Here is a 26,298-nt window from a genome sequence, read left to right on the forward strand (position 1 = left end):
GGGACCAAGAGCGGAAGTGGGTGTGACGGGGACGGGGGCCTGGTGGGCTAGCTGAAGAAAGATACTGGGGAGTGGGATCTGCGGGGTTTGGAGCGATGATCCCCCCACAGGAGGCATCCGCCAGGCGGCGGGAGATCGAGGACAAGCTGAAGCAGGTGGGCATGGGGCTGGGGAGGCTGGGAAGGAGGTGAGGGAAAGGGGCCAACAGCGGGGCCTGGGTGTCTACTCGGAGAGGACGCAGCGGTGGGAGGGAGCGCACCCTGCGAGGAGATGGGGTTGAGGGCTAGGCCGTGGGGTCGGGACGCAGTGGTCTCCTTTAGCCTCTGGCTTCTGGTGATGTCCTCCCCTTCCCTGCCCCCAGGAGGAGGAGACGCTCTCCTTCATCCGAGACAGCCTGGAGAAGAGCGACCAGCTCACTAAGAACATGGTGAGTCAGTCTCCCCGCAGCTGGGGCAGGGCGGTAGTCCTCTGGACCCTGGGGGACAGGCTTGCGACCTGGCGGTTCCAGTTCCTGCGGCCTGGGGTTCTGGCACGGGTAGCGACGGAGGCCGTGTGTGGGCTTCTCTAGCAGCAGTGCGGCATCTCTCCTCCCTAGCCCCCTCCCCGTGTTCCGCCCCTCCCTGAGGAGGATGCACTTCCCACTGGCCTGGACTTGCTGCTTTCTGTCTAAACTCGCCATTCTTCCTTGTCTCCTTCTGCAAACACTGAGATTGACCAGGTGGGCTCGGTACTGGGCATGTGTCCTCGTCAATGGACCCTCTGCCCAGGAGGCTGGCACTTTGAGATTCCTGAGGGCAGAGAAGACTCAGCCTTCACTCCAGAGGACTTTAGGGGAAGAGCTCTGAAGTCAGGCAGATCTGGGATCTAGTCCTTGCTGCTTGGATGTGCGGCTCCTGTTAGGTAACTCTGGTGTCCGCGAATTTATCTGCTAAAACAGAGACTGTGCCAGCCTCCCAATGTGTCTGTGACGGTCATTTGCGCTAATGCAAGAGACTGCTTCTTGCCCAGCGCCTGGTATATAATAGGTACTCAATAAATGAGTTTCTTTCTTTATTCCTAGGGGAGACTGGAAAAGCACAAAGTGAATAGATACAAACTAGTATTTGTATTTAGTCACACGATAGTAAAGTGTTAGTCCTTTTTTAAAAATTTTTATTAAAAATTTTTTTTTTTTTTTAGAGAAAGGGTCTTGCTCTGTTGTGCAGGCTAGAGTGCAGTGGCGTGATTGTAGCTCACTGCAGTCTCTTAACTCCTGGCTCAGGTAGTCCTCCTGCCTCAGCCTCCTAGTAGCTGGGACTGTAGGCACACATCACCACGCCTTGCTAATTGCGTGTATGTATATGTGTGTGTGTGTGTGTGTGTGTGTATGTGTAGACAGGGTTTCACTGTGTTGTCCGGGCTGGTTTTGAACTCCTAGGCTCAAGCGATCCTCCTGCCTTAGCCTCACAAATTGCTGAGATTACAGGCATGAACCATCATGCCCAGTTTCTAGTCCTTATTTAATGAGTTTCATCCTTAGAGAGGGTTTTGAAGATACCAGCAATGCATTTGAGGCTACTCTGTATGAAATTACCTCCAGTCCAGTTTAGGAATACATCAGAGAGAGCAGAAGCTGAGATTTGGAGATTTGGCTTCAAAGGGTGGAAAGGAAGCCATCTTGGGCTGATTATTAGGAAGCATTAATGTGATGCTTGGTTTGCCTTCAAATAAAATTTCAATCAATTTGTCTTAGACCACCTACTATATGCCAGGCAAATCATAGGTGCTGAGGGCACAGTGGGGAACAGGTACATCCTGGTCCTTCCCTTGTGGAGTTTATTATCTAGAAACCAGATAAAAGGCAGGAAATGCCACAGGAGCGTGTGTAGAAGCAGTGCTGGGACCACCGTGAGGCCTGAGATCAAGAGGCTTCCCTCCTGCAGGTGTCTATCTTATCATCCTTTGAGAGCCGCCTTATGAAGCTGGAGAACTCCATCATCCCTGTGCACAAGCAGACGGAGAATCTGCAGCGGCTGCAGGAGAATGTGGAGAAGACGCTGTCCTGCCTGGACCATGTCATCAGCTACTACCATGTGGCCAGTGACACTGAGAAGATCATCAGAGAGGGGTGAGTGAGGCTCAGAGGGTCAATTCTTAATGCCTCTTGGACCAACAGTCCTAGTCCTTAAAAGGGAGGAGGGGTAGAATATATTTAAGCCTGGAGTCCCCTGTATTAATTCTCTTCTTCCCCTTCCAAATACTTTGTCCTTAGTCCCTCTTCATCTCCCATGCCCCAGCCTGATCTGGCTCTTCTCCTTCCCAGTCCCACAGGTAGGCTGGAAGAGTACCTGGGAAGCATGGCCAAGATTCAGAAGGCAGTGGAGTATTTCCAGGACAACAGCCCAGACAGCCCAGAACTCAACAAAGTGGTAAGGGATCAGCAGAATAATGTGAGAGGTTTGGGGACATCAGTCTCTTCCCTGGTCTCATGAGGGACATGGGGCCAGCGTGAGGATGTATGCGGTAGAATACACAAAAGGATAAGACAGTACGTCCTATAGGCATTAGGGTCTCTGCCTCAAGAATACACATTTTTTATTATCAAAAATTCTTTATTATAAATTTTTAAAATGTATTATAAAAATTAATTTATATTATAAATTACATATGTTTGATTTTTTTTTTTTGAGATGGAGTCCCACTCTCACCCAAGCTGGAATGCAGTGCTTGGCTCACTGCAACCTCAGCCTCCCAGGTCCATGTGATTCTCCTGCCTCAGCCTCCTGAGTAGCTGGGACTACAGGTGTGTGCCACCACATCTGGCTAATTTTTGTATTTTTAGTAGAGATGGGTTTTCACTATGTTGGCCAGTCTGGTCTCGAACTCCTGACCTCAGATGATCTTCTGCCTTGGCCTGGGATTACAGGCATGAGCCATTGCACCCACCCACATTTGATTTTAAAAATGCATTTGTTGTTTCTTTATTTTGGTTAAAAATGCATAATATAAAACATACTTTTTTTTTTTTTTGAGGTGGAGTGTTGCTCTTGTTGCACAAGCTGGAGTGCAATGGTGCAATCTCGGCTCACTGCAACCTCCACCTTCCGGATTCAAGCAATTCTCCTGCCTCAGCCTCCTGAGTAGCTGGGATTACAGGCACGTTCCACCATGCCCGGCTAATTTTTTTTGTATTTTTAGTATAAACAGGGTTTCACCATGCTCTCCAGGCTGGTTTCAAACTCCTGACTTCAGGTGATCTGCTGCCTCGGCCTCCCAAAGTGCTGGGATTACAGGCCTGAGCCACCACGCCTGGCCAAAATGTACTATTTTAACTCTAAATTGACAATTGGACCATCTTGGCCAACATGGTGAAACTCCGTCTCTACTAAAAATACAAAAATTAGCCAGGGGTAGTGGCACGTGCCTCTAGTCCCAGCTACTTGGGAGGCTGAGGCAGGAGAATTGTTTGAACCCGGGAGGCAGAGGTTGTAGTGAGCCAAGATCGTGCCACTGCACTCCAGCCTGGCGACAGAGTGAGACTCCATCTAAAAAAACAAAAACAAAAACAGTGGCATTAAATACATTCACATTGTTGTGTAGCCCTCACCATTATTATCTCCACAAGTATGTTCATCTTCCCCAAGTGAAACTCCACACCCATCAAACGCTAACTCCCCATTCTCCCTTCCTCTGTCTTCTGGTAACCACCATTCCACTTTCTGTTTCTGTGAATCCCCATTCTCCCCTCCTCTGTCTTCTGGTAACCACCATTCCACTTTCTGTTTCTGTGAATCTATTCTAGGGACCTGAATCTATGTGACTTTTTTTTTGCATTGTGTCTTTTTAATATATATTTTTTAAGAGACAGGGTCTGAGCTGGGCACAGTGGCTCATGCCTGTAATCCCAGCACTTTGGGAGGCTGAGGCAGGTGGATCACCTGAGGTCAGGAGTTCAAGACCAGCTTGATCAACATGGAGAAACCCCATCTCTACTAAAAATACAAAATTAGCCAGGTGTGGTGGTGCATGCCTGTAATCCCAGCTACTTGGGAGGCTGAGGCGGGTGGATCACCTGAGGTCAGGAGTTCAAGACCAGCCTGATCAACATGGAGAAACTCCATCTCTACTAAAAATTAGCTGGGTGTGGTGGTGCACACCTGTAATCCCAGCTACTTGGGAGGCTGAGGCAGGAGAATCTCTTGAACCCATAGGTGTAGGTTGTGGTAAGCCGAGACCGCGTCATTGCACACCAGCCTGGGCAACAGGAGTGAAACCCTGTCTCAAAAAAATAAATAAATAAATAAAAGAGACAGTGTCTGGTTTTGTCACCCAGGCCAGACTGCAGTGGCACAATCATAGCTACTGCAGCCTCAAACTCCTGGGATCAAGCAATCCTCCCACCTGAGCCTTCCGAATAGCTGGGCCCACAGGCATGTGCCACCATGCCCAGCTAAGTTTTAAATTTTTTGTAGAGATGAGGTCTTCTGTGTTGCTCAGGCTGTTCTCAAACTACTGTCCTCAGGTGATCTCCCACCTTGGCCTCTCAGAGTGCTGGGAGTGATTACGGGCATGAGCCACTGTACCTGCCTGCATTATATCTTTGTGTTTAAGTTTTGGGGTTAATAGGTCATCAGAGAAAGATGGTAGCTGGGCCTCTGGAAATCATAAATCTATTTTCCACCTTAATGGATTTGCCTATTCTGAACTTCTAATATAAATGGTGTCTTATAATACCTGGTCTTTTGTGACTGGCTTCTTTCACTAGCATGATGCTTCAAGATCCGTCCATGCTATAGCATGTGTCAGTAACTTCCTTTTTCTTGCCATATGATATTCCTTTATGTGGGCAGACCACATTTTCTTTTCGAGATGGAGTCTCGGCCGGGTGCAGTGGCTCATACCTGTAATCCCAGCACTTTGGGAGGCTGAGGCGGACGGATTACCTGAGATCAGGAGTTAAAGACTAACCTGGCTAACATGGTGAAACCTCGTCTCTAAAAAAAAAGAAAAAAAGAGGGCCGGGCGCGGTGATCACGCCTGTAATCCCAGCACTTTGGGAGGCCGAGGTGGGTGGATCACGAGGTCAAGAGATTGAGACCATCCTGGTCAACATGGTGAAACCCCGTCTCTACTAAAAATACAAAAAATTAGCTGGGCATGGTGGCGCATGCCTGTAATCCCAGCTACTCAGGAGGCTGAGGCAGGAGAATTGCTTGAACCCAGGAGGTGGAGGTTGCGGTGAGCCAAGATCGCACCATTGCACTCCAGCCTGGGTAACAAGCGAAACTCTGTCTCAAAAAAAAAAAAAAGAAAAGAAAAAAGAAAAAAAGAAAGAAAAGAAAAGAAGAAAAAAAAAGATGGAGTCTCACTCTGTCACCCAGGCTGGAGTTCGGTGGCAGCTCGATATCTCGGCTCACTGCAACCTCCACCTCCTGGGTTCAAGCAATTCTCTACCTCAACCTCCTGAGTATCTGGGATTACAGGCGCCCACCAACACGCCCAGCTAATTTTTTGTATTTTTAGTAGAGACAGGGTTTCACCATCTTGGCCAGGCTGGTCTTGAACTCCTGACCTCGTGATCTACCTGCCTCAGCCTGCCAAAGTGCTGGGATTACAGGCGTGAACCACCACACCCAGCCCAGACCACATTTTCTTTAACCATTTATCCTCTGATGGACACTTGGGTTGTTTCCAATTTTTGCCTCTTGTGAATAATACTGCTACAAACCCTCTTAAACATGTCATCTTGTGGACAGATTTATTCTCTTCTATGTTTGTGATACCTGTCTCTTATCAGATACGTAGTTTACAAATATTTTCTCTCATTCTGTGGGGTGTCCTCACTTTGTTGATGGTATTCTTTGCAGCACAAAAGTTTTCAATTTGATATTGTCCAATTTATTTATTTATTTTATTTGGCAAACCCCTCACTAACAAGGAGACAAATTAACGATGCGGTGAGAAAATAATCAGCCAGTATTTATTAAGCACCCAATTGTTGTAAAACCCTGCGTTTTACCTGTAAACATAAATTTTGAGAGAACATGAAGTCAAGGAGTCACTAAAGCCGCTTCCCGATGTTTCTTCTTTGGTTAAAGGATATCAGGGCAGAAAAGGACAGAGGCCCCGAGTTAGGAAGACAGAGCTTGCTTGGGCAGGGACCGGCCAGGAATGGCAGAACACTGAAGCAGCAGGCACCCACTTCCTTCTGTCATCCCTGCAGAAACTGCTCTTTGAGAGGGGAAAGGAGTCCCTGGAGTCCGAGTTCCGGAGCCTGATGACACGGCACAGTAAGGTCGTCTCCCCTGTGCTCATCTTGGATCTGATCAGTGGTGACGATGATCTGGAGGCCCAGGAGGACGTGACCCTGGAGCACCTGCCTGAGAGCGTGCTCCAGGATGTCATTCGCATCTCCCGCTGGCTGGTGGAATATGGCCGCAACCAAGGTGAGGGGTTCTGGCTCGGCGGCATGGCATGCCAGAGGCAGAGGGAGTTTTCTCCCCTTTATTCTTTAATCCACCGGTCATGGGTTTTTTTGATAAAAGAAAGTTTAACTGGGACTGGGTACATTGGCTCACACCTGTAATCTCAGTACTTTGGGAGGCAGAGGCCGGTGGATCACGAGGTCAGGAGTTCGAGACCAGCCTGACCAACATGGTGAAACCCTGTCTCTACTAAAAATGCAAAAATTAGCTGGGTGTGGTGGCACATGCCTGTAATCCCAGCTACTCAGGAGGCTGAGGCAAGAGAGTGGCTTGAACCCACGAGACAGAGGTTGCAGTGAGCTGAGATCGCACCACTGCACTCCAGCCTGGGTGACAGAACGAGTCTCCGGAAAAAATAAAAATAAAAAAAAGAAAGTTCAACTGGAACCAATATAAACAACAGTTTTATGACTTACATATCGATTGTGAATCTAGGTAAATTCCAAGTTTTCTTGACTTGGTTTTTATGTTCCTTTGCCTTTTTTGATTAGTTGTAAAATATTCAAATGGTACAGAAAGCCATGGGTGAAAAGTCGAAGTCCATCTCCCACTTCCCTGATGCCTCCGTGACTTAACCCAAAGATGAGCACTGTTAAGGTTTATCTATGCCGGGCACAGTGGCTATGGCTGTAATCCTAACACTTTGGGAGGCTGAGGGGTGTGGATTGCTTCAGCTCAGGAGTTCAAGACCTGGCCAACATGGCGAAACCCTGCCTCTACAAAAAATATAAAAATTAGCTGGGTGTGATGACACATGCCTGTAGTCCCAGCTACTCGGAAGCTGAGGTGGGGGAATGACTTGAACCTGGGAGGCAGAGGTTGTGGTGAGCTGCGATCACGCCACTGCACTCCAACCTGGGTGACAGAGTGAGGCTCTGTCTCAAAAGAAAGAAAGAAAAAAGTTTTATTTATACTCTTCCAAAAAAAAAATCTTTTTTTTTTTTTGAGACAAAGTCTTGTTCTGTCGCCCAGACTGGAGTGCAGTGGCATGATCTTGGCTCGCTGCAACCTCCACTGCCCAGGCTCAAGCAGTTCTCCTGCCTCAACCTCCCGAGTAGCTGGGATTATAGGCACGCGCCACTGCACCTGGCTAATTTTTTTTTTTTTTTTTTTTTTGTATTTTGGTAGAGACAGGGTTTCACCATGTTGGCCAGGCTGGTCTTGAACTCCTGACCTCAGGTAATCCACCTGCCTCGGCCTCCCAAAGTGCTAGGATTACAGGCATGAGCCACCACGCCCAGCCCCCCAAAAAATCTTCATGCAAATCTGTCTGTGTGTGTGTGTGTGTGTGTGTGTGTGTGTGTGTGTAAGAGAGAATATGTGTGTATCTTCTAAGTCTCAAATGGGAGGGCACGTACTTACACTGTCTTATGATTATTATTTTTTAACTTCATGATATGCCTTGATATTGTTTCATATCAGTACATGTAGATTTGCTTTGTTCTTTTAAACAGCTATATAATATTCCATGACATGATGTTGCCATCAGTTCTTTACCCAGTCCTAAGATTAGAAAAAGAAATCTTTGGCCGGGCGCGGTGGCTCAAGCCTGTAATCCCAGCACTTTGGGAGGCCGAGGCGGGTGGATCACGAGGTCAAGAGATCGAGACCATCCTGGTCAACATGGTGAAACCCCGTCTCTACTAATACAAAAAACTAGCTGGGCATGGTGGCGCGTGCCTGTAATCCCAGCTACTCAGGAGGCTGAGGCAGGAGAATTGCCTGAACCCAGGAGGCGGAGGTTGCAGTGAGCCGAGATCGCGCCATTGCACTCCAGCATGGGTAACGAGCGAAACTCCGTCTCAAAAAAAAAAAGAAATCTTTAAGCGAAAATTTCAGAAAATAAAAACTCCAGTGGATATTCAGTGTGGCACTTTGTTTTTTTTTTTTGAGACGGAGTCTTGCTGTTGCCCAGGCTGGAGTGCGGTGGCGTGATCTCGGCTCACTGCAACCTCTGCCTCTCGAGTTCAGGCAGTTCTACTGCCTAAGTCTCCTGAGTAACTGGGATTACACCACCATGCCCAGCTAATTTTTGTATTTTTTGGTAGAGACGGGGTTTTGCCAGGTTGGCCGGGCTGGTTTTGAACTCCTGACCTCAGGTGATCCGCCTGCCTCGGCCTCCGCAAGTGCTGGGATTACAGGCATGAGCCACCTTGCGTGGCAATGTTGCACTTTTTCGCCCTCCCAGCTCTTCTCTTTGTTAGTGTGCACACATACCAAGTTGTCCGTGTGGGCCTGCCTTCCCCCAGAACTGTGCGGCGGCAGGTCTCACGGCTGCGATGTATCTGACCACATGAACATATCGTGGCTCATGAGCTGGGCTTGGCAGAAAATTTTCAGGAGCTCTTTAGAATCGAGAGGGAGGCCCGGGGACAACCTCCAGACCTCTCAGCCCATGCCTCTGTGTGTCGGTCCATTTCTCACATCGGGGTTCCTTGTAAGCTATCTGTTGGGAACTTCTGAAATCCACCATAGTTTCCATGTCCTTTTCCTCAGTGATGTGTGCAAGGAGATCTTCCCGTTTTTGTTTTTGTTTGAGATAAGAGTCTCGCTCTGTCGCCCAGGCTGGAGTGCAGTGGCACAATCTTGGCTCCTGCAACCTCTGCCTCCCAGGTTCAAGCGATTCTCCTGCCTCAGCCTCCCGAATAGCTAGGTCTACAGGTGTGTGCCACCACGCCCGGCTAAATTTTATATTTTTAGTAAAGACAGGGTGTCACCATGTTAGCCAGGATGGTCCCAATCTCCTGACCTCGTGATCCACCTGCCTCGACCTGCCAAAGTTCTGGGATTACAGGTGTGAGCCACTACACCTGGCCTGATCTTCCCATTTTTCAGCATTGAGAATTGTACCAAAATGGACATACCTGTGTGGATTGCTTTTTCCTTTGAGGAAGTTCTTGGGGGTTTATTCTCAAGGGTGCAGGGATTAGGTGAAATTGTCTAAAGATACTTGTAACCTTCTTGTTATCTCTAGCTCCTCTCCAAATAGATTGAGCCAATCGATGGATTCATTGACAGTTCTGTGGCCGTTTGTTCTTCATTAATTTTGATTTTTGCTATCTGATAGGACTATCACAGTCCTCTAATTTTTTTAATTTTCACTTTATTTATGTATTTATTATTACTGTTTTTGAGATGGAGTCCCGCTTTGTCACCAGGCTGGCATACAGTGGCATGATCTTGGCTTGCTGCAACCTTTGCCTCCTGGGTTCAAGAGATTCTCCTGCCTCTCAGCCTCTTGAGTAGCTGGGACTACAGGTGCATGCCACTATGCCCAACTAATTTTTGTATTTTTTAGTAGAGATGGCGTTTCACCATGTTGGCCAGGATGGTCTCAATCTCTTGACCTTGTGATCTGCCTGCCTTGGCCTCCCAAAGGGCTGGGATTACAGGTGTGAGCCACCGTGCCCGGCCTAATTTGTACTTTATTAATGACTAAAGATGTGTGTTCTTCATTCGCTGACATTTGTTGTCTTTTTGCCTCCTATAAATTGCTCATGTTCTTTGACCCTTTACCAAGTTGAATCTGGGTGTTAACTTTATGTTTTTTCCTTTTTTAAAAAAGTACCATTCAAAACTTACAACTAGGGCTGGGCAAGGTGGCTCATGCCTGTAATCCCAGCACTTTGGGAGGCTCAAGTGGGTGGATCATTTGAGGTCAGGAGTTCAAGACGAGCCTGGCTAACACGGTGAAACGCCATCTCTACTAAAAAATACAAAAAATAGCCGGGTGGTAGTGGCATGTGCCTATAATCCGAGCTACTTGAGAGGCTGAGGCAGGAGAATTGCTTGAGCCTGGGAGGTGGAGGTTGTAGTGAGCCGAGATCACACCACTGCACTTAGTCTGGGCAATAGAGTAAGACGCTGTCTCAAAAACAAACAAAAAAAAAAAAACAAAAAAAAACAAAAAACTTACAACTAATTATCAGTTCTTTTAGAGGGTATTTTTCTCTTTTGAGACTTTGCCTGGCTGGACGCGGTGTCTCATGCCTGTAATCCCAGCACTCTGGGAGGCTGAAGTGGGCAGATTGCTTGAGCCCAGGAGGTGAAGCCTGCAGTGAGCCGTGATGGTGCCACTGCACTCCAGCCTGGGCAACAGAGAAAGACCCTGTCTCAAAAAAAAAAAAAAAAAAAAAAAAACTTTGAAAGACTGCCTGATTTGGGACAAGATGTGGGTGGCTTGTGACCCAGAATGGAGAGCAGATGCTAGGAAGGGTTGACAGGTAGACATGGCAGGTCTGCAAGGCAGGGCAGGGCCTGGCAGCCATACCTCTATCGCTCCGTGTCTCCTTAGATTTCATGAACGTCTACTACCAGATACGCTCCAGCCAGCTGGACCGCTCCATCAAGGGCCTGAAAGAGCATTTCCATAAGAGCAGTTCTTCCTCTGGGGTTCCCTACTCCCCTGCTATCCCCAACAAGAGGAAAGACACACCTACCAAGAAACCAGTCAAGCGGCCAGGTGAGCCCCCATCCTGGCCCATCTCTGCCACAGCCAGAGGCTGACTGGGACCTGCACTGCTTTTGTCCAGTCTAGCGTTCGCAGCATCAGATCCCTCCAGAGTTTGTTGTCATGGTAACCCCGACTATAGGTACACAGGACAGAAAGTGAATGTCTGCCCACCCAGTGAGGCCCCCCAAGAGTGAGGCTCTTCCTTCCAGCCAGCAGAGCCTGGGGGTTACACAGCTTCTTTGTAGTGGGGGGCTTACAGGTGCTCAGTTAATCCCGTCTGAGACAGGCTGCAGAGGCCTCCAGGGCAGAGCCCCTGCCTGGACCCCCTCCCTCACACACACATCGCCCTGTCAGGAGGCCTGGCACACTGCTGCAGCCGGGAAGGATGCTGGGATAGCAAGGGGACAGGCGCTCTAACCTTCACCTTCCAGAAAAGCAGGGTGACCTGAAGTGACATTTAGCTGAGAGCTGGATGGGGAGAATTTCACTTTCCCGGTCAATCCAGAAAGGAAAGAAACCCCAGAGCATCCTCTCAGAAGAACTTAAACTGGCTTTGGGCTCCAGTGCAAGTCGGTGCCTTGTGGAAAGGGGCACCACGATGAGAGGCTGGGCGAGGCTGTGGCCGTCCTGGGTGAACATCTCGTCATCTCTCTGTTCTTTCTCACTGGCATCATGTCCCTTGTAGTCTGTGCTCCAGGTAAATAGGGTCTCTGTGAGCCACAGCTTGGCAAGCCTGGTCTCGCCACCGAGAGATGCTTCCTGCAGCTTGAGGAGATGCTGGGATGTTCCAGTGGGGACTTGGTTATCAGGTGGGACTGAGATTGCTCTGGGAGAGAAAGCCGGAGATGCCGGGGCTGCTCCCACCCAGGCTGGCCCCCTGCCCAGCTGCTGCTGCAGGCACCTGCCCTAGTTGCTGTGGGACCTGCTTCTTGTGACAACAGGCTTTGGGTAGAGCTTACTTATACCCTCGGTTTCTCCAGTTCCCACCTGCCCCGCCCCTCAGAGAGCGAGGTGTCTGCTCCACGAGAGCACCTGCTCCCCTGCAGGCCTTTGTTTAGGGTTTGGAGAAATGGGCAGAACAGCGGCTGCTCTCAGAGGCACAAGTGAATCGAGCATTAGGGAGCTGGGGCCTGGGGCCTTCTCCCTCCAGTGTGGATGTCCTGCCCACCCAGACAAAACCTGCTGCCAACGGGGACTGCCAGCCCAGCCTGTGGGCTCAGCTGCCTACAAGGCGGCCGGGGTACTTCTGTGTCTTTTGTGTGGCGTGGAGCAGCTGTCTCCGTAAGGCTGTGAGGCTGCTTGGGCCCCAGCTAGTCTGCGCTCACTTCCTCTTCTGCCTGGTTCTGTGACAGGCCCCCGGGAGGCCCCAGAGCCCTATTTGCACTGCCCTAAGAGTGCCCGCTGACCATGCAGCCCCCAGGCCTTTCAGGGAGCAGGGATCTGATCTCAGGGAGCTCACAGTGGACCACATCGATCCTTGCCCCAGAGATACAAGAGGAAAACTCCGGCTGTGGGGGTCTGTGGGGTTTCAAGACTCGTCAGGAACTGGTAGGCTCAGGGCTGATGTCAGGCTCTAGGGAATCAAGCCCCTGGGACATTGGTTACCACTTCTGAGGAGAGGGGCAGGGGGGCCTCCCAGGTGAAGCACCAACCTCAGCATCCCTGGAGGTAATTGGGTGCCGGATGGGTTTGGTGGCTACCAGATCCACATTCCCGACCCACATCCTGCGAGTGTGCATCTGCCTCTGCTCCTGGTGGGTCGTGGGACAGGAATCAGATTCACTCATTAGTGAGCCGTGCTTGCTGAAGGGGAGAGAATGAGCAAGGCAGATGTGAGCCAGGCCGTGGGACTTGGTTATTAGGAGCTAATTGTGAGCTGGGTATGGCGGCTCATGCCTGTAATCCCAATACTTTGGGAGGCTGAAGCAGGCGGATCACCTGAGGTCAGGAGTTCGAGACCAGCCTGGCCAACATGGTGAAACTCCATCTCTATTAAAAATAGAAAAAAAATTAGCCGGGCGTGGTGGCACATGCCTGTAATTCCAGCTACTCGGGAGGCTGAGGCAGGAGAATAGTTCGAACCCAGGAGGCAGAGGTTGCAGTGAGCTGAGATCGAGCCACTGCACTCCAGCCTGGGTGACAGGACGAGACTCTGTCTCAAAAAAAGAAGAAAAAAAATAGTTAATTGTGGTGTGGTGTGGTGTGGTGCGGCGCGGTGCAGGTGCAAGCAATGAGCCTCCAGGCACTGCCCCTTCCTCCCTCAGCCTTCTGAGGAGCTGCCAGGACACAGCATCCTCACTGTGCTCAGATAGGCAGTTGGGGGCGGGGGTGTCCCTGGTGCCTTCCTTCTCCCATACATTTTGTTAACAAGGCGCTGCACTTGTCTGTTTGAGACGGGAGTTGATTTCTCCACGTCTTCGGCCCCGAGATGTCTCATTCCCACAGAGGAGGCTGACCCAGGCGGCCGTGGGCGCTGCCGTTTTCGTTCTGATTGTTTTCACTTGTGATACTAACTTCTGTTTTCTTCCCCCATGCCAAGAGCATGTACCTTCTCCTTCCGAGTGCACCCTCCAGGCTCTGCGTGGCGGCTTCTGTTAACCCCTTCTTGGCTTTCGGATTTTTTCCTGTGGCTTTGGTGGTTTGGGGAACTCTGGTGTGTGGGCTAGGCTGCCTCTGGGTCTGTGAACCTTCCGCCTTGGGCATGGCGCTCCCCGGAAGTTCAGTCGGGATGGCTTCCCGCTGGCTGCTGTTTAGCTTACGTCCCAACACTGAGCATGCTTGGAGAACTCTGCCTGGCGTTTGGGGCTGGGCTGGGGGCCTGCTGGCTTCAGGGTGCCCCCAGGCTCTGCCACCCTGGTTGTGCCCTCTGGGTGTGAGAGCTTTATCACCAGCTCCTCTGACCTGAGCCCCCGCCTATTCTGATTACAGGGCCACTCCATGGTATTTTTTATTTTAACTTTTCCTGGTGGATCTTGGTCCATTGTTATCTCTATCACCCTCGGTCCTTTCAGAAATGAACTGAAATCCAGAACAAGGAGGGTCAGTAGTAGAATCAAGGCTCCTTTGGAGAAGGAAATGATTCCTTTCCTTCGTCCTTGTCCCCAGGGTCTCTGGTGGTCCCAGGGAAGGGCCTGCTCACTGTGTGGGGCCGGGCGCGGGGCCTGGGGGCAGGTGGAGGGCCGCTGCTGTTTTCTCTCACTCATTTCCTAGGTCTTCTTATCTCCTCTCTGTGTGGCTCTGGTGACAGGGACGATCCGTAAGGCTCAGAACCTTCTGAAACAGTATTCCCAGCATGGTCTAGATGGGAAAAAGGGGGGCTCTAACCTCATTCCTCTGGAAGGTAATCACCCTGTGTTCCCTCCCGTCCCTTCCTCCTCCACTGTGTGTCCACGCACTTGGCAGGGCAGAGCCTCCCCCAGGAGGGCCTCGGGAGAAACCCTGAGGGGAGCAGGGTGGGAACGGCAGGTCCCGGATGCCACTCAGGCTTCAGCGGGTGCAGGGACAGTTTTGCGGCCCTCGGCCTGGTCCTCTCTGGCTGATGGCAGCTCTGCCCTCCCTGAGGCTTCCCTCCTCCCCTCCCTGTCTCTGTCCTCGTCTCCCGTGTGAACTCAGAGAAAGTTATTTGTCTTGGGGCAGCCCTTTCACGCTCAGACCAGCAGTGGCAGACCCCAGCTGGCCGAGGCCCCCTGGCCTTCCCCTCTTTAGAAAGGGGAGCATGTACAGCAGGGGACAGGCAAACTGGGGCTTTTCCCAAATACAGTGAGGTGGGGAACCCCCCTGGGGCCAAGCGTCAGCTCTTCAGCCCCTCCTTGGTCCTTCCCCGCTTGCCCTGAGCCTCCAGGCTTGAGGAAGTGAGCAGCTAAGGACGGTCCTGGGAGCTCACTGAAGTCAGACTTGAAATGGCTGTTCCCAAGATAGCTTGAGGTAGAGGAGGGGCTCAGAGCCCTCCCCGATGCCCGCTTCCCATCCCCCATCTGACATCCCCCTCCTGGAGATGAAGGGCTTCTTCCCCTACCCCAAGGGGGGGCCCACCTGGCCCCTGGATAAACGCTACTTGTGTTTGTGCGGCCAACGTCTCGCCAGGTCACGAGCATGATTTCCGAGTTAAGCACCTGTCCGAGGCCCTGAACGACAAGCACAGGCCACTGGCCGGTGAGTACCGCAGCCCAGCCCGAGGGCAGCTGCTGACACTGCCTTTGCAGCGGTCCCCAGATGGCCTGCTCCTGCCTGGCCCAGCTGGGCCCACTCTGCTCTGAAGATGGGCCAGGCCTATGCGCCTCTCTCTTCACTCTCTCTCTTTTGGGCCTAGGTCTCCTTGCCTCTCTCCAGATGGGAGTGCGTGCCTGGCTCTCAGGCCTGGGCCAAGGGGAGAAGCTGCTGCTACTCGGAAAGTAGGCAGAGAGGGAAGGCGGCTCCCTTGAGGGGAGGGAGCCCTGACGTCTGTCTCCTGCAACAGCTCAGAGCTCTGACCCCCTCGGAGCCCATCCCTTGGCACACAGGACCAGGCGATTCTGCCACTGGTTTTGTCTCTAGGGGTCTGGCCTCCTCCTGGGGCAGCTGGCAACCCCTCTTCTCTGGGAATTACCAGCCTCTTCTCAGATTTTGACCCCATGCCAGCTAGCCTCAGAGGCTGCAGCCCACCACCCTCTTAGACGTTCCAGAAGCCCTGACTGGGGTGGTCACTGCCTTTGCAGGCCTTGCGTTTGCCCACATGGATGACCCCAGTGCCAGCCTCCTTGAGGTGGCACTGCCACCTGCCTACCCTGGGCTTCCCTCTGTCAGGTACAACTCGGAACGCTCAGTCCTGGGGTCAATATCCAGGACATCGATTCAGGGACCTTCCCTCCTTATCCTTCCGTCCCTCACCCTCCTGTCTCTGGTATCTGACCCCACTGTCTGCACAGAGCTGAGAATGAAGCCAGAACAAAGGCTAGGCTCAACTCCCGTTGTTCCTCTCATACCTGGCGGGGCCTGCTGGCATCCTCGCAGCTTTCTGCCAGAACAGTCGGACTCTTCCCCATCCGCTGCTGGTCTGGGCTACAGGCCAGGAGCTGGGGGACCCACGCCACCCCCAGCCAGGAGTGTGGCTGGCCCCAGACCTGCAGCTCAAGAGCTGTGCCATCCCCAGGGAGAGATGACATGCTGGACGTGGAAACCGATGCCTACATCCACTGCGTCAGTGCCTTCGTCAAGCTGGCCCAGAGCGAGTACCAGCTGCTGGCTGACATCATCCCTGAGCACCACCAGAAGAAGACCTTCGACTCCCTGATACAGGTCCTGCCCCGCCCGGGGGCTCTGCGGCCAGCCCCATTGAGAGCTGTCACCGCCGACTCTTCAGCCCTCATCTCCAGCCACCATCGCCACCTTGTGCCCTGGGGACTGGTCCTGGGTGGACACTCACCACCTCCCCATCGCCCCTCTTCCTGCACACTGGCCCCGCCACACCCTACAAGGATTCCCCCACCGGCCTGGAGCCAGCTCCCACTGCCCTGCCCTTCCCTGAACCGTCTTCCTGTTGCCTCAGGATGCCCTGGATGGGCTGATGCTGGAGGGGGAGAACATCGTGTCTGCCGCCCGGAAGGCCATCGTGCGGCATGACTTCTCCACAGTGCTCACCGTCTTCCCCATCCTGCGGCACCTCAAGCAGACCAAGCCTGAGTTTGACCAGGTGCTCCAGGTGTGTGGAGAGGGGCCCTTGGAAACACGGCCAGGAGGCATCCTGCTGCCCGCATGGCCGCCCCACTCCCTTCCGTGGAGAACCCCATTCTCCGTCTCACACCTCTGTCCTGAGGGTGCATGGAAGCAGCTTAGGAAGGGCCCTGGGCGAGTGAGATGCTCTCAGGGCGACTGGAGGCGAGCTGGGGGCCCCCTGTGCTTCCTCAGGGCACGGCCGCCAGCACCAAGAACAAGCTGCCTGGCCTCATCACCTCCATGGAGACCATTGGCGCCAAAGCGCTGGAGGACTTCGCTGACAACATCAAGGTGCCTGCCATCCTCCCCTTTCTCCCTCCCTCCAGGCCCAGCGCCCCAGCAACCTGGCCCTGGGGGACTCTCAGAGAGCAGGTCTCCAAGAGGGTGGGTTGTCCCCGGGGGCCTCTGGTTGGGCTGCAGGCCTACTGTCAGCACCCCTATGCCTTCCTTTCCATCCCAGGGCCTCTAAGCCCTCTTGAGGCAGGAAGCCCCTCTCCTGCTTGGTCCAGCCTGGCTCGGCGTTTGTGCCTGAGAGGTGTCCTAGCAGCTGTCTGCCAGGAGGTGGCACCGTGAGCAGGCACAGTGGGGTGTGGGGTGGGTCAGGGGCTGCTTCAGGGAACCGGAGGCTGTTTCTCCGCAGAATGACCCGGACAAGGAATATAACATGCCCAAGGATGGCACCGTGCACGAGCTCACCAGCAACGTAGGCACCACCGAGGGTACTGGGGAGGGGGGAGGAACGAGCTCACCGGCAACGTACGCACCACCAGGGCACCGGGGAGGGGGGAGGAAGGTGGGCCCAGGTCCCTTCCAGTAGAAGGGACCCACCAGAGTTGCACCTTCATAAGCAGTCCCTGGTGGCAGGATGGGTGGTGACATGCTTAGTGTCTGTAACAGACAAGGCCTGTCCTGGCAGGCCAGAGCCCACAAAATAAAACATGGTTTCCAGCCTCACTCTTCACTGGGTGGATCCCAGCCTAGGCTGGTCCTGGGCTCTCAGAGGGGTCTGTGTGAGAGCCGTCGGCCGGGCCTGCCACTTGCCCTTCTGCACCGTCTTCTCCCCACCCAGGCCATCCTCTTCCTGCAGCAGCTTTTGGACTTCCAGGAGACGGCAGGTGCCATGCTGGCCTCCCAAGGTACTGGCACCTCCCAGCTGGGCCCCCTGCCCCACTCCCCTCCTATCGTGGAGACATGAGGTTAGAGGGCAGGGCACAGTGAGGGGGTCTCTCCAGTCCGTGGATATGTGGCCTGCACAGGGGCCCTGGGGCTGAGCATCAGGAGAGCAAGGTTTGCCTGTACCTTTCAAGACTAGACACTGGACCTCTGGCCCCTCCCTCAGCCCCTTTGACCTTCCTCGCCCTGGAAGCAGTGTCCTCATTCTGGGAGCGGTGCTGGCTGGTTGGAAGATGTCCTTTCTACCCTGCCCACCTCCCAGATCCTTCTCTCGTGTCTGCCTGCTCTAATCAGGCTCGCTCAGCTGGCCTTCCATGGGTATCAAGCGTCTCAGGGCCAGCTGAGTGTCTTCCTGCGGGCCCCTGTCCTGAGGCTGGAGCTCAGGGGGTCAACCTGTGAGCAAGAGCAGCTTTCTCGGTCATTCCAAGCACTGAGGTCCCCAGGCCCCCCCCTCCTGTCCCATTTTGGGGGCAGGGAGCCCCTGGGCAGCCTCCAGTCTTCGGATCTCCAGCTCTCTACTTGCAGGGCGCTCCCTGGTCCTCAGGAGGTCCCGCCTGCTGTGTCTTGCTGTCTGTGTTCTGGCTGTCATGGGGAGAGGTCTGCTTAATGGGTTGACATGCCGTTTCTAACCTGTTTTTTGCACTTTGCATCTTTCTCCCTCCTTTGTCTCTCCCTGCGTCCCCTCTGTGCACTGCCTTTCACTCCGTAGTTCTTGGGGACACATACAATATTCCTTTAGACCCCCGAGGTAAGCAGTACGGTTCTGCAGCCCCCTCTTGTCCCTCTGAAGCCTGGTGGGTGAGGTTCCCTGGGGACTGACTCTCAGGACCTATTGGGGAGCCCGGGTCAGAGGGGACATGAGTCTTCCCAGGGTGCTCTCAGTTCTCTCTGCTCCCTTCAGGGCCACTCTGTCTCTGAGCAGGCTTGCCCGGCCTCCCTGCCTTGCCATCCCCCTCAGCCTTCCGCACTGTGGAGGCCACAGCTTCCTCTGTTCAGTAGGGCCTGGTAGAGGGGGATGTTGGAAACGTAGGGGGAGGTGGAGAGGCTGTGGGGAGCTCATTCGAAGCCTCTGCTATTGGCAAAAGGGAGAGGCAGCCTTGTAGAAACCACCCAGGGTGGGCCGAGGGTGGGGAGGGGGCAGGGCGCTGGCATCTCACTCTTGTCCTGCCCATCCTCCTGCTGAACTGGGCCAGCTCCTTGGCCACACCACCCCATCATAGAGGGCAGCTCTGGGTACCAAAAAGTCCAGGGCTGGTGCTTCCTGCAGCAGGGGCTTCCCTGTGACTCAGCAGGTGGCCGGCTCTGCCCGAGGAAGCCCAGGGCCTGTCTCAGTGCCCCCTCAGACTGCTGCATGGGCTGGGGGAAGGACCATTGAGGGTCTTGGCTGCTGCCACTGCAATAACAGGCCTTCTCTCACAGAGACCAGTTCTTCCGCCACCAGCTACAGCTCCGAGTTCAGCAGGCGGCTGCTAAGCACCTATATCTGTGAGTGTTCTCCCGGGCGGACCAGCAGCCCTGCCGCCGGCATGCCCTGCCTTTCCCTTCCTTCCGTCTGTGCTCTCTGGCTATTCCCAGAGCCCTCTCCTAAGTGCCATCTGACCTTTGGGACCACAACCTGACCTCTAGTTCAGAGGCCGAGGGGAGGTGGGCTAAGGCCTTCTGAAGCAGGGTGAGGAGCAATGGATAGGAGTGGGCTAGCGGGTCCTGGGATGGGGTCATTTGGGTCAAACTGCCATGGTAGGGATGGCCCCACTTTTCCCTATGCAGGTAAAGTGCTGGGCAACCTGCAGTTGAACTTGCTGAGCAAGTCCAAGGTGTATGAGGACCCAGCTCTGAGTGCCATCTTCTTGCACAACAACTACAATTACATCCTCAAGTCCCTGGAGAAGTAAGTGGCCTGCGGGAGCGAGTCTGTGGCTCTCACCTTCCCCTCGGCTGTGCAGCTGTGCCAGCCCCTGCCCTCCTGGGCTTCTCTTGTGGTCGAGAGGGGAGGGGGTACTTCAGTCTCCTCCATCCCAGGACCCAGAAGGTGGGAGTGCTGCTGCTGTAGAGTTCATGGAGTTTGGGGTGCAACGGGAGGCCCCCCACAGTCATTGCTACAGCCTTTGCACCTAGGTGCCAATCCTGTCCTTCTCTGCTCTGTCCCCCACCCCCACCCAGGTCCGAGCTGATCCAGCTGGTAGCAGTGACACAGAAGACTGCCGAGCGCTCCTACCGGGAGCACATTGAGCAGCAGATCCAGACCTACCAGCGCAGGTGAGAGGCTGGCCTCGCCCTGCCCCTGCATGGACCCCCAGCCGTCTCTGCCCTCACCCCACCCCTGTGCCACCACTGTCTTCCTTCTCAGCACCTCAGGGCACAGGGATCAGTCATGGGGCACTCCTGCCCTCTGGACCCTAATCTTCCCCTTGGTTTTTAATCAAACTCATGGGGTGGAGAGAGAAGCCCCCTTCTCTGCCACTGCCTGCTCCTAGAGGCCCACTATGGCCAGCCACTTTAGAGGGGAGCCTGCCAAGCGTCAAGGCTAAGAATAATTGAAGAGCCGGCTGTCAGAGATGTGGGTAATGCTTAGCCTAGGGGAAGCGCAGGGTTACGAGAGCACTTGAGCTTGGCTGGGCCTTGCTCTGTGGGGATCTCTGTGCTTCTCTGGTCCTCTTTCTTCCTGGCTTTGTTTCTTCCCTTTGAATGTGTCTCCCTCTTCCCTCTTGTTTATCTGCCCTCCACTCACTCCTTTCTTTCCCATCTGTTTCTCCATCTTAATTTGCCATGATACTGATGTGAAATATAGTTGGCAGTATTTGTTCAGTTTATTGAACACTCAAGTGTTTATGTTTTCTCAAAGAGTGACCAGTTTAAACATTTTCTCTTTTGTTTTTTTGTTTTTTGAGACAGAGTTTCACTCTTGTCACCCCAGCTGGAGTCCAATGGCGCAGCCTTGGCTCACTGCAACCTCTGCCTCCCGGGTTCAAGTGATTCTCCTGCCTCAGCCTCCCAAGTAGCTGGGGTTACAGGCACGCGCCACCACACCCAGCTAATTTAGTATTTTTAGTAGAGATGGGGTATCTCCATGTTAGCCAGTCTGGTCTCGAACCTCTGACCTCAGGTGATCTGCCCACCTCAGCCTCCCAAAGTGCTGGGATTGTAGGTGAGAGCCACTGCGTCCAGGCTGTTTAAACATTTTCTATTCCCAGGAAGAGAATCTGTTGTTTTGCTTAGTTGTGAACCACATCCGTTCCTACCACCAACCACTAAGTAGATCTAGAGGTTTAGCAAACGACACAAACCAGGCCACCGAGGCAGGCCGTCCTCTGCCCTGATGCTTCTCTTTCTGTCTGGCAGTTGGTTAAAGGTCACCGATTACATCGCAGAGAAGAATCTACCTGTGTTCCAGCCAGGAGTCAAGGTGGGCTCAAGGCCTGGGCTGGGAAGGGGTGTCTAGCAGACGGGATACTTTGTCGTATCTCTGGGAAAAGAGGACAAGCGTCCCTCTGGGATCAGAGAGCAAAGGATGCGTATGGCCATCAGGGCACAGGAGAGAAGCGCAGGCCAAGGGTGTTTGGAGCAGAGTGCGGGCAGGCTGCCCTGCTCTGAACTGAGCTTTCTCTGCCATCTCTCCTGGCTTCCCAGCTCCGGGACAAGGAGCGGCAGATCATCAAGGAGCGTTTTAAGGTGAGTCGAGGCCCTCTGCCCTCCACTGCTTGCTGCTGCTGTTGAGACAACACAGACCCCAAGTGTTGTCTCTGGGTCCCTTCCTTTTTCACCTTTTTGATGGCCAGGGCTTCAATGATGGCCTCGAAGAACTATGCAAAATCCAGAAGGCCTGGGCTATTCCGGACACGGAGCAGAGGGACAGGATTCGCCAGGCCCAGAAAACCATTGTCAAGGAGACCTATGGGGCCTTTCTGCAGAAGTGAGTCCCTTCCCAGCCTGTGCTGCCCATGGCCCCAGCGGGCCTCTTCGAGCTCCTCTTCCTCAAGGGAAAAAGGAAAAGGATGACGGGTTTAGGCCACAGGTCCAGCACCCTGGGCTTTGGGGTGGGGCTGGACAGGGAATCACTCTGGGTCACTCTGTCAGGAGTGCCTTAGGCTGAGGGTGGAGCTGGGGAGGGTCGGCTTCCCTGTCCCCTGACGGCAGTGCCCCCTCAGGTTCGGCAGCGTGCCCTTCACCAAGAACCCGGAGAAGTACCTCAAGTACGGCGTGGAGCAGGTGGGCGACATGATCGATCGCCTTTTCGACACCTCTGCCTGAGCCTGCTGCCAGCCCTGCCTGGTTCCACCAGACTGACGTGTCATTGGACAGATAAACCAGTGTTAAGTTGCCTCTGGCCGGGTGAGCTAGAAGTCCTTTGGGACAGAGACCTATCTCCAACACCCCATCCAGGAGCCATGTCCCCGAGCCATCTAGTCCTGGGTTCCGCTCTTTCCCCACACCCCATGTTCCCAACCAAACCAGCACTCTCCCGGAAGCCTGGGGTCCCTTCACACCTTGACTTTCGTGACCCTGATGACTTCTGAAACAGGAAGGGAGAGAAGGAAGACAGGCTTGTGCCCGCTGCTGCCCTACGTGTACCAAGAGCAGGAGGGCAGCACGGCCCTACCTCCAGCCTAGGTCAGAGGTGGGGCCAGAGAACTCCCCCTACAGCCCAGAAATGTGGTGGGGCTCAGAGGGCCAGAGCCCCTGGAGAGGCAGGTAGCACTGACCTCTCTTTTGGATTTAGTGCGGAAAACACATTCCCGCTCCCCCACAGGCCTGAGGTCTGGGACCTTTCCATCTCCCAGGAGTCCCTGGGAGGGAGGCTGGGGGCAGGCCTGCTCACTGGCCGTTCCCCCTGGAGTCCAGCATGTTGCAGGAGGCATTTGGAGGAGTTCCGCCCCACCCTCTGCAGCCTTCCTCAGACCCGTGTCTCCGGTCCCCAGCCTCAGTGTCTCCTGGCCCAGGGCCAGGAGTCATGTTGCAGAAGGAGCAGTTGGGCTGCCTGCCTGTGCGCTGGGAGACAGGGACAGTGGGCAAAGGGTCAGGAGCAAAGTAGAGGTCAGAAGCAAAAATTAGGACCCCACCTATTTAGGACGAGAATGACGACTGCCCCTTGAGGCACACTTGCACGTGGGAATCGGTTTATTTCACACTTTGCTAGTATGCTGGCAGAGGGAGAGCTCAGGGTGGCTTTGTCCAGAGACCCTGTCATGGCCTCCCTCAGCCATGGGACAGCAAATGTCACCTTAAGGTATGCAGCCCAGGCCCTGCCCCGTTATGGTCTAGGCCTCCTGCCGTGGGGTGCAGCCTCTCCAGGGGCTGGGTCAGACTGGCACGCTGCCCACATCCAAATGCCAGCAAAGATGAATTGGCAGCACAGCACCCCAGCCACATACACCAGGAAGAAGATGCGGTCAGCAGTCTCAGGCCAGCTCCTCTGTGACCCCTTTACTCCTCTGGGGGGCTCTGTGGGGACAGAAGCAGGGAAAGAAGTTGTTCTTCAGGGTCCCCCCAACATGATCAGAAGAGTGAACCCCAGGGGTCACTCCGTATCTTTCCCTTTCTTAGATTCTCAGGTGATGTACATTTGGGTCTGGTCTATTTCAGGCCATCTTCAGTTGAAGAAACCCCTCTCAGAAAGACTGTGGAAGGCATGGGGTTATCAGGGCATTAAGGTCACCTGGGACTTCAGGGAGGCTAAGCTTGCTCCCTGCCCCAGACCTGTTTCTTCCAAGGGAGGAGGACATGGTGGTGACCAGGGACAGAAAAGCCAGCAGGGTAAATGCAGGGAGCCTCTACACATGCCTGGAACCCCTCGCCCTCACCCCAGCCCTACTCCTAGGCCTCATTCCTTACCCTCCAGCCCCTGCCCACCTTCAGGATGAGGCCCTGAGTTGCCATGCTCTCGATGTGCCCCTGTCAGGGCTGGGCTGGGGCTGCTCTTGGCCAGCAGCCCAGCCAGCAGCACAGTCTCCACGGTGCTGAGGAAGAGCAGCAGCAGCAGGATGGTGAAGAAGTAAACTGGGGAAGACAGGGCATGGGGAGATGACCAGAGGCTTGTCCCTGTGTCTCTGGTGCCCAGCCGGCTGAGCAGCGGGTGGCAGGGAGAAACAGGGCAGGCCAGGTGAGGGAGCAGGGCTTACTGAGCAGGGGGTTGCAGGAGGAGGAGCTTGGCAGGGCCTCCACCAGGGAGGAGTGGAAGACCAGGTAGCTCAGCAGCAAGGTCACCTTGTAGGCAATGCGCTCGATGGCCCAGAGGGGCAGCAGCCCCCCGCACACGTCAGCCAACAGCAGCGCCTCCGCGGGCACCAAGAGAGCAATGATGGACTTGAGCGACGTGTTCTTCAGGCTCAGCTGGAAGGGGAAAAAGCCAGGGCCTTGCAGGGGGAGGAGGGAAGTGGGCAGTGGGGGCATGGGGCCCGGCCTCTGGCCTTGCCTCCTCACGCCCACCGCCTCCAGCAGCCCCCTGTCAGCCTCCTCCCGATTGGACTCACCGTCACTTTGAAGCAGGGCACCACCTGCTGGGGTGGGACTTGGGTCTTCAGATCATAAACTACATATTCCCTCTTAACACTCACAATCTCGTTCACCGCGTGGGCCTGGAACTCTAATTCCATCGCTGAGGGTAGGAATGAGAACTGTGAACTAGGAGGGAGAGATCCCTGCTGCCAAGTCCGGGGCAGCACATGAGCCCAGGGTGACGGAGACTTCTGATGGCTTCTGGCAGGGACAGACTTGGAGACAAAACCAATCCATAGAAGGGCTTCTCAAACCTTGTTTCGCAACATCCCAAATTGTCTCCAGTTAAAGGAGGGCCTTTATCAGATTCGTAGATGAGCTTTCATTGTAAGAATAAAAGTACTTTGCACCACTTCATGATGGAGGGAGAAGTGGTCAGATTCATCCATCTGTTTATCATCTCACACCTGAAGTAGGGTCCACAGGGCTATGGCTGTGGTTTCTCATGGAGGGAAGGGGAGGACTTCTCTGCCCAGTTAGATGTCACCCAATGGTGACACCTTCAGCTGAGGGTGGCTGCACCTTCAGATTGTTTCCAGGAGGCAGGCCACAGCAACCAGAGCCTCTGGCCTTGCTGCAAGGGGCCCACCACCGTAGTCAGGCCATGGCTGTTGAGGGCAATTGCTCCAGGAGGACAGAAGACTGATGTGGCCCAGACTTCTAGGATTGCAGAGCTACTGTGAATCCAAGTTTGAGTCTGTGACCCTAGAAAGGGGCCCTAAGGCTACCGCTGAGCACAGAAAAGATGGGCTGCCACTCGAGTCGGGCACAGTGGGGAGAGCAGGTTCTGCCCCCCAAGCCTGGGGTAGACTGCTCTAAACACAGACCTGGGAGCCTTCCTCCTCCCCTCCCCAGCCTTGCAGCCCCTGCCCTGTCAGCACCTGTGTTGCTGAGAGCGTAGAAGCTGAGGCTGCAGTCGCTCTGGTCCCGGGGGAAGTGGAGGAGGTCGAAGTCACAGTTGGTCTCTGTGGTGAGGGCCAGCTTGAGCTTCACGTGGCCGTCCTGGTCTACTCGGGCCTGTGGGCTCTGGTCCCTCCAGTCTACCCAGAGCCTGTGGAGAAAGGCACCACAGCCAGAGCCCCAGCCCCTTGGACAGGGGCAGGGGAGACCCTGGCATCCCACCCCCAACCCCGGATGCTATCAGAGATTTGGCAGGGGGAGAGGAACTTGAGGCAGTGGAGGTGCATTGCTAGTCTAGCAGGGACTGCCGGGAGGGGCCTGTTCACTCAGACGGCCTCTAGGCTGTAGATGGGGAAAAGGAGAGCTTTGCAGGGTGGATTCCTGGGGCAGAAACTGTCTCACTTACGCCTCCAGGATGGTGAGCCTTGGTGTCCAGAGAGAGTCCCAGGGCAGTGTGACAGCGTGCTGCAGCTGTGCGCTATTGTTCCAGGCCAGGCGAGTGTCCAGCCAGGACTGGGGACACAAGGGCATCACTGAGGCTCCTCTCCACATGACCATCCCCCTAAGCTCAGCAGGTTGATGAAGCCTGGTACTTCTGAGCTGGACTCAGCTGGGCTTTCCCATCACACCTCCCCAGGGATAGGAGCTCACCAGCTTAAGCAGCAGCATGGAGGACACTGTGTACCGCAGGATGTCCTGGAGAAGGGCAGTGCATCACCTCAGGGTGGGCACCATGTGACAGAACGCAGCAGGAGATCCCAGCACTCTCCAGGTCTGAGTCCTGTTCCCTCCCCAGCTCAGCACTTAGGTCCCTTGGCCTAGTGGCACTTACCACATTAAACACATTGGACACAAACACTTCCACATCCACGAGCAGGGGTGCACTCCCATTGTTCGGAATCTGGATGCTTTCTGAACCTTCTGGGGCAAGTTGAAGTTGAAGAGAGATGGCCAGACTGAGCAATAAAGGTCAAGGTCACTCAGGTGCCCTAGGGCCAATCCCAAAGTTTATGACCTTGCCCTCCACCTACCGGCTTCTGGCCCTTGGAAGCCCTCCCCATGGACCAAGGGCGAGGTGATGCTGAGCCCCAGGAAGGTGAGATGGAGCAGGAGCTGCAGGGCCAT

General features: G+C 54.3%; 2 protein-coding genes across 10 annotated transcripts; one reads left to right on the forward strand and one right to left on the reverse strand.

Moving 5' to 3' along the window:
• On the forward strand, positions 1 to 24,630 carry EXOC7 (exocyst complex component 7). 9 transcript variants are annotated; one of them, XM_012453663.3, is made up of 21 exons: positions 1 to 155; positions 362 to 427; positions 1,923 to 2,107; positions 2,303 to 2,408; positions 6,203 to 6,425; positions 10,759 to 10,926; positions 14,165 to 14,257; positions 15,001 to 15,069; positions 16,046 to 16,191; positions 16,442 to 16,594; positions 16,801 to 16,899; positions 17,249 to 17,311; positions 17,678 to 17,744; positions 18,491 to 18,529; positions 19,201 to 19,266; positions 19,549 to 19,669; positions 19,942 to 20,037; positions 21,121 to 21,184; positions 21,409 to 21,450; positions 21,558 to 21,691; positions 21,927 to 24,630. In XM_012453663.3, exons 1-21 carry the CDS (start codon positions 96 to 98, stop codon positions 22,027 to 22,029), a joined length of 2,163 nt encoding a protein of 720 aa, XP_012309086.1. In that variant the 5' UTR covers positions 1 to 95; the 3' UTR covers positions 22,030 to 24,630. The 9 variants fall into 9 exon arrangements, with proteins under 9 accessions (XP_012309086.1, XP_012309088.1, XP_012309090.1 ...); XM_064369531.1 differs by having other exon boundaries at positions 26 to 155; positions 21,409 to 21,449; positions 21,552 to 21,691; XM_012453665.3 differs by lacking the exon at positions 18,491 to 18,529.
• ZACN (zinc activated ion channel) lies at positions 23,030 to 26,298 on the reverse strand. The gene is given in 10 exon segments (XM_012453918.3): positions 23,030 to 23,220; positions 23,629 to 23,775; positions 23,898 to 24,108; positions 24,249 to 24,373; positions 25,155 to 25,324; positions 25,580 to 25,686; positions 25,825 to 25,869; positions 26,006 to 26,088; positions 26,091 to 26,129; positions 26,205 to 26,298. Coding segments are annotated over 10 exon segments (1,212 nt in total).

Source organism: Aotus nancymaae, unplaced genomic scaffold (genome assembly GCF_030222135.1).
Source record: "Aotus nancymaae isolate 86718 unplaced genomic scaffold, 86718_ANA_hifiasm-v0.15.2.pri h1tg000089l, whole genome shotgun sequence".
NCBI classification, from domain to species: domain Eukaryota; kingdom Metazoa; phylum Chordata; class Mammalia; order Primates; family Aotidae; genus Aotus; species Aotus nancymaae.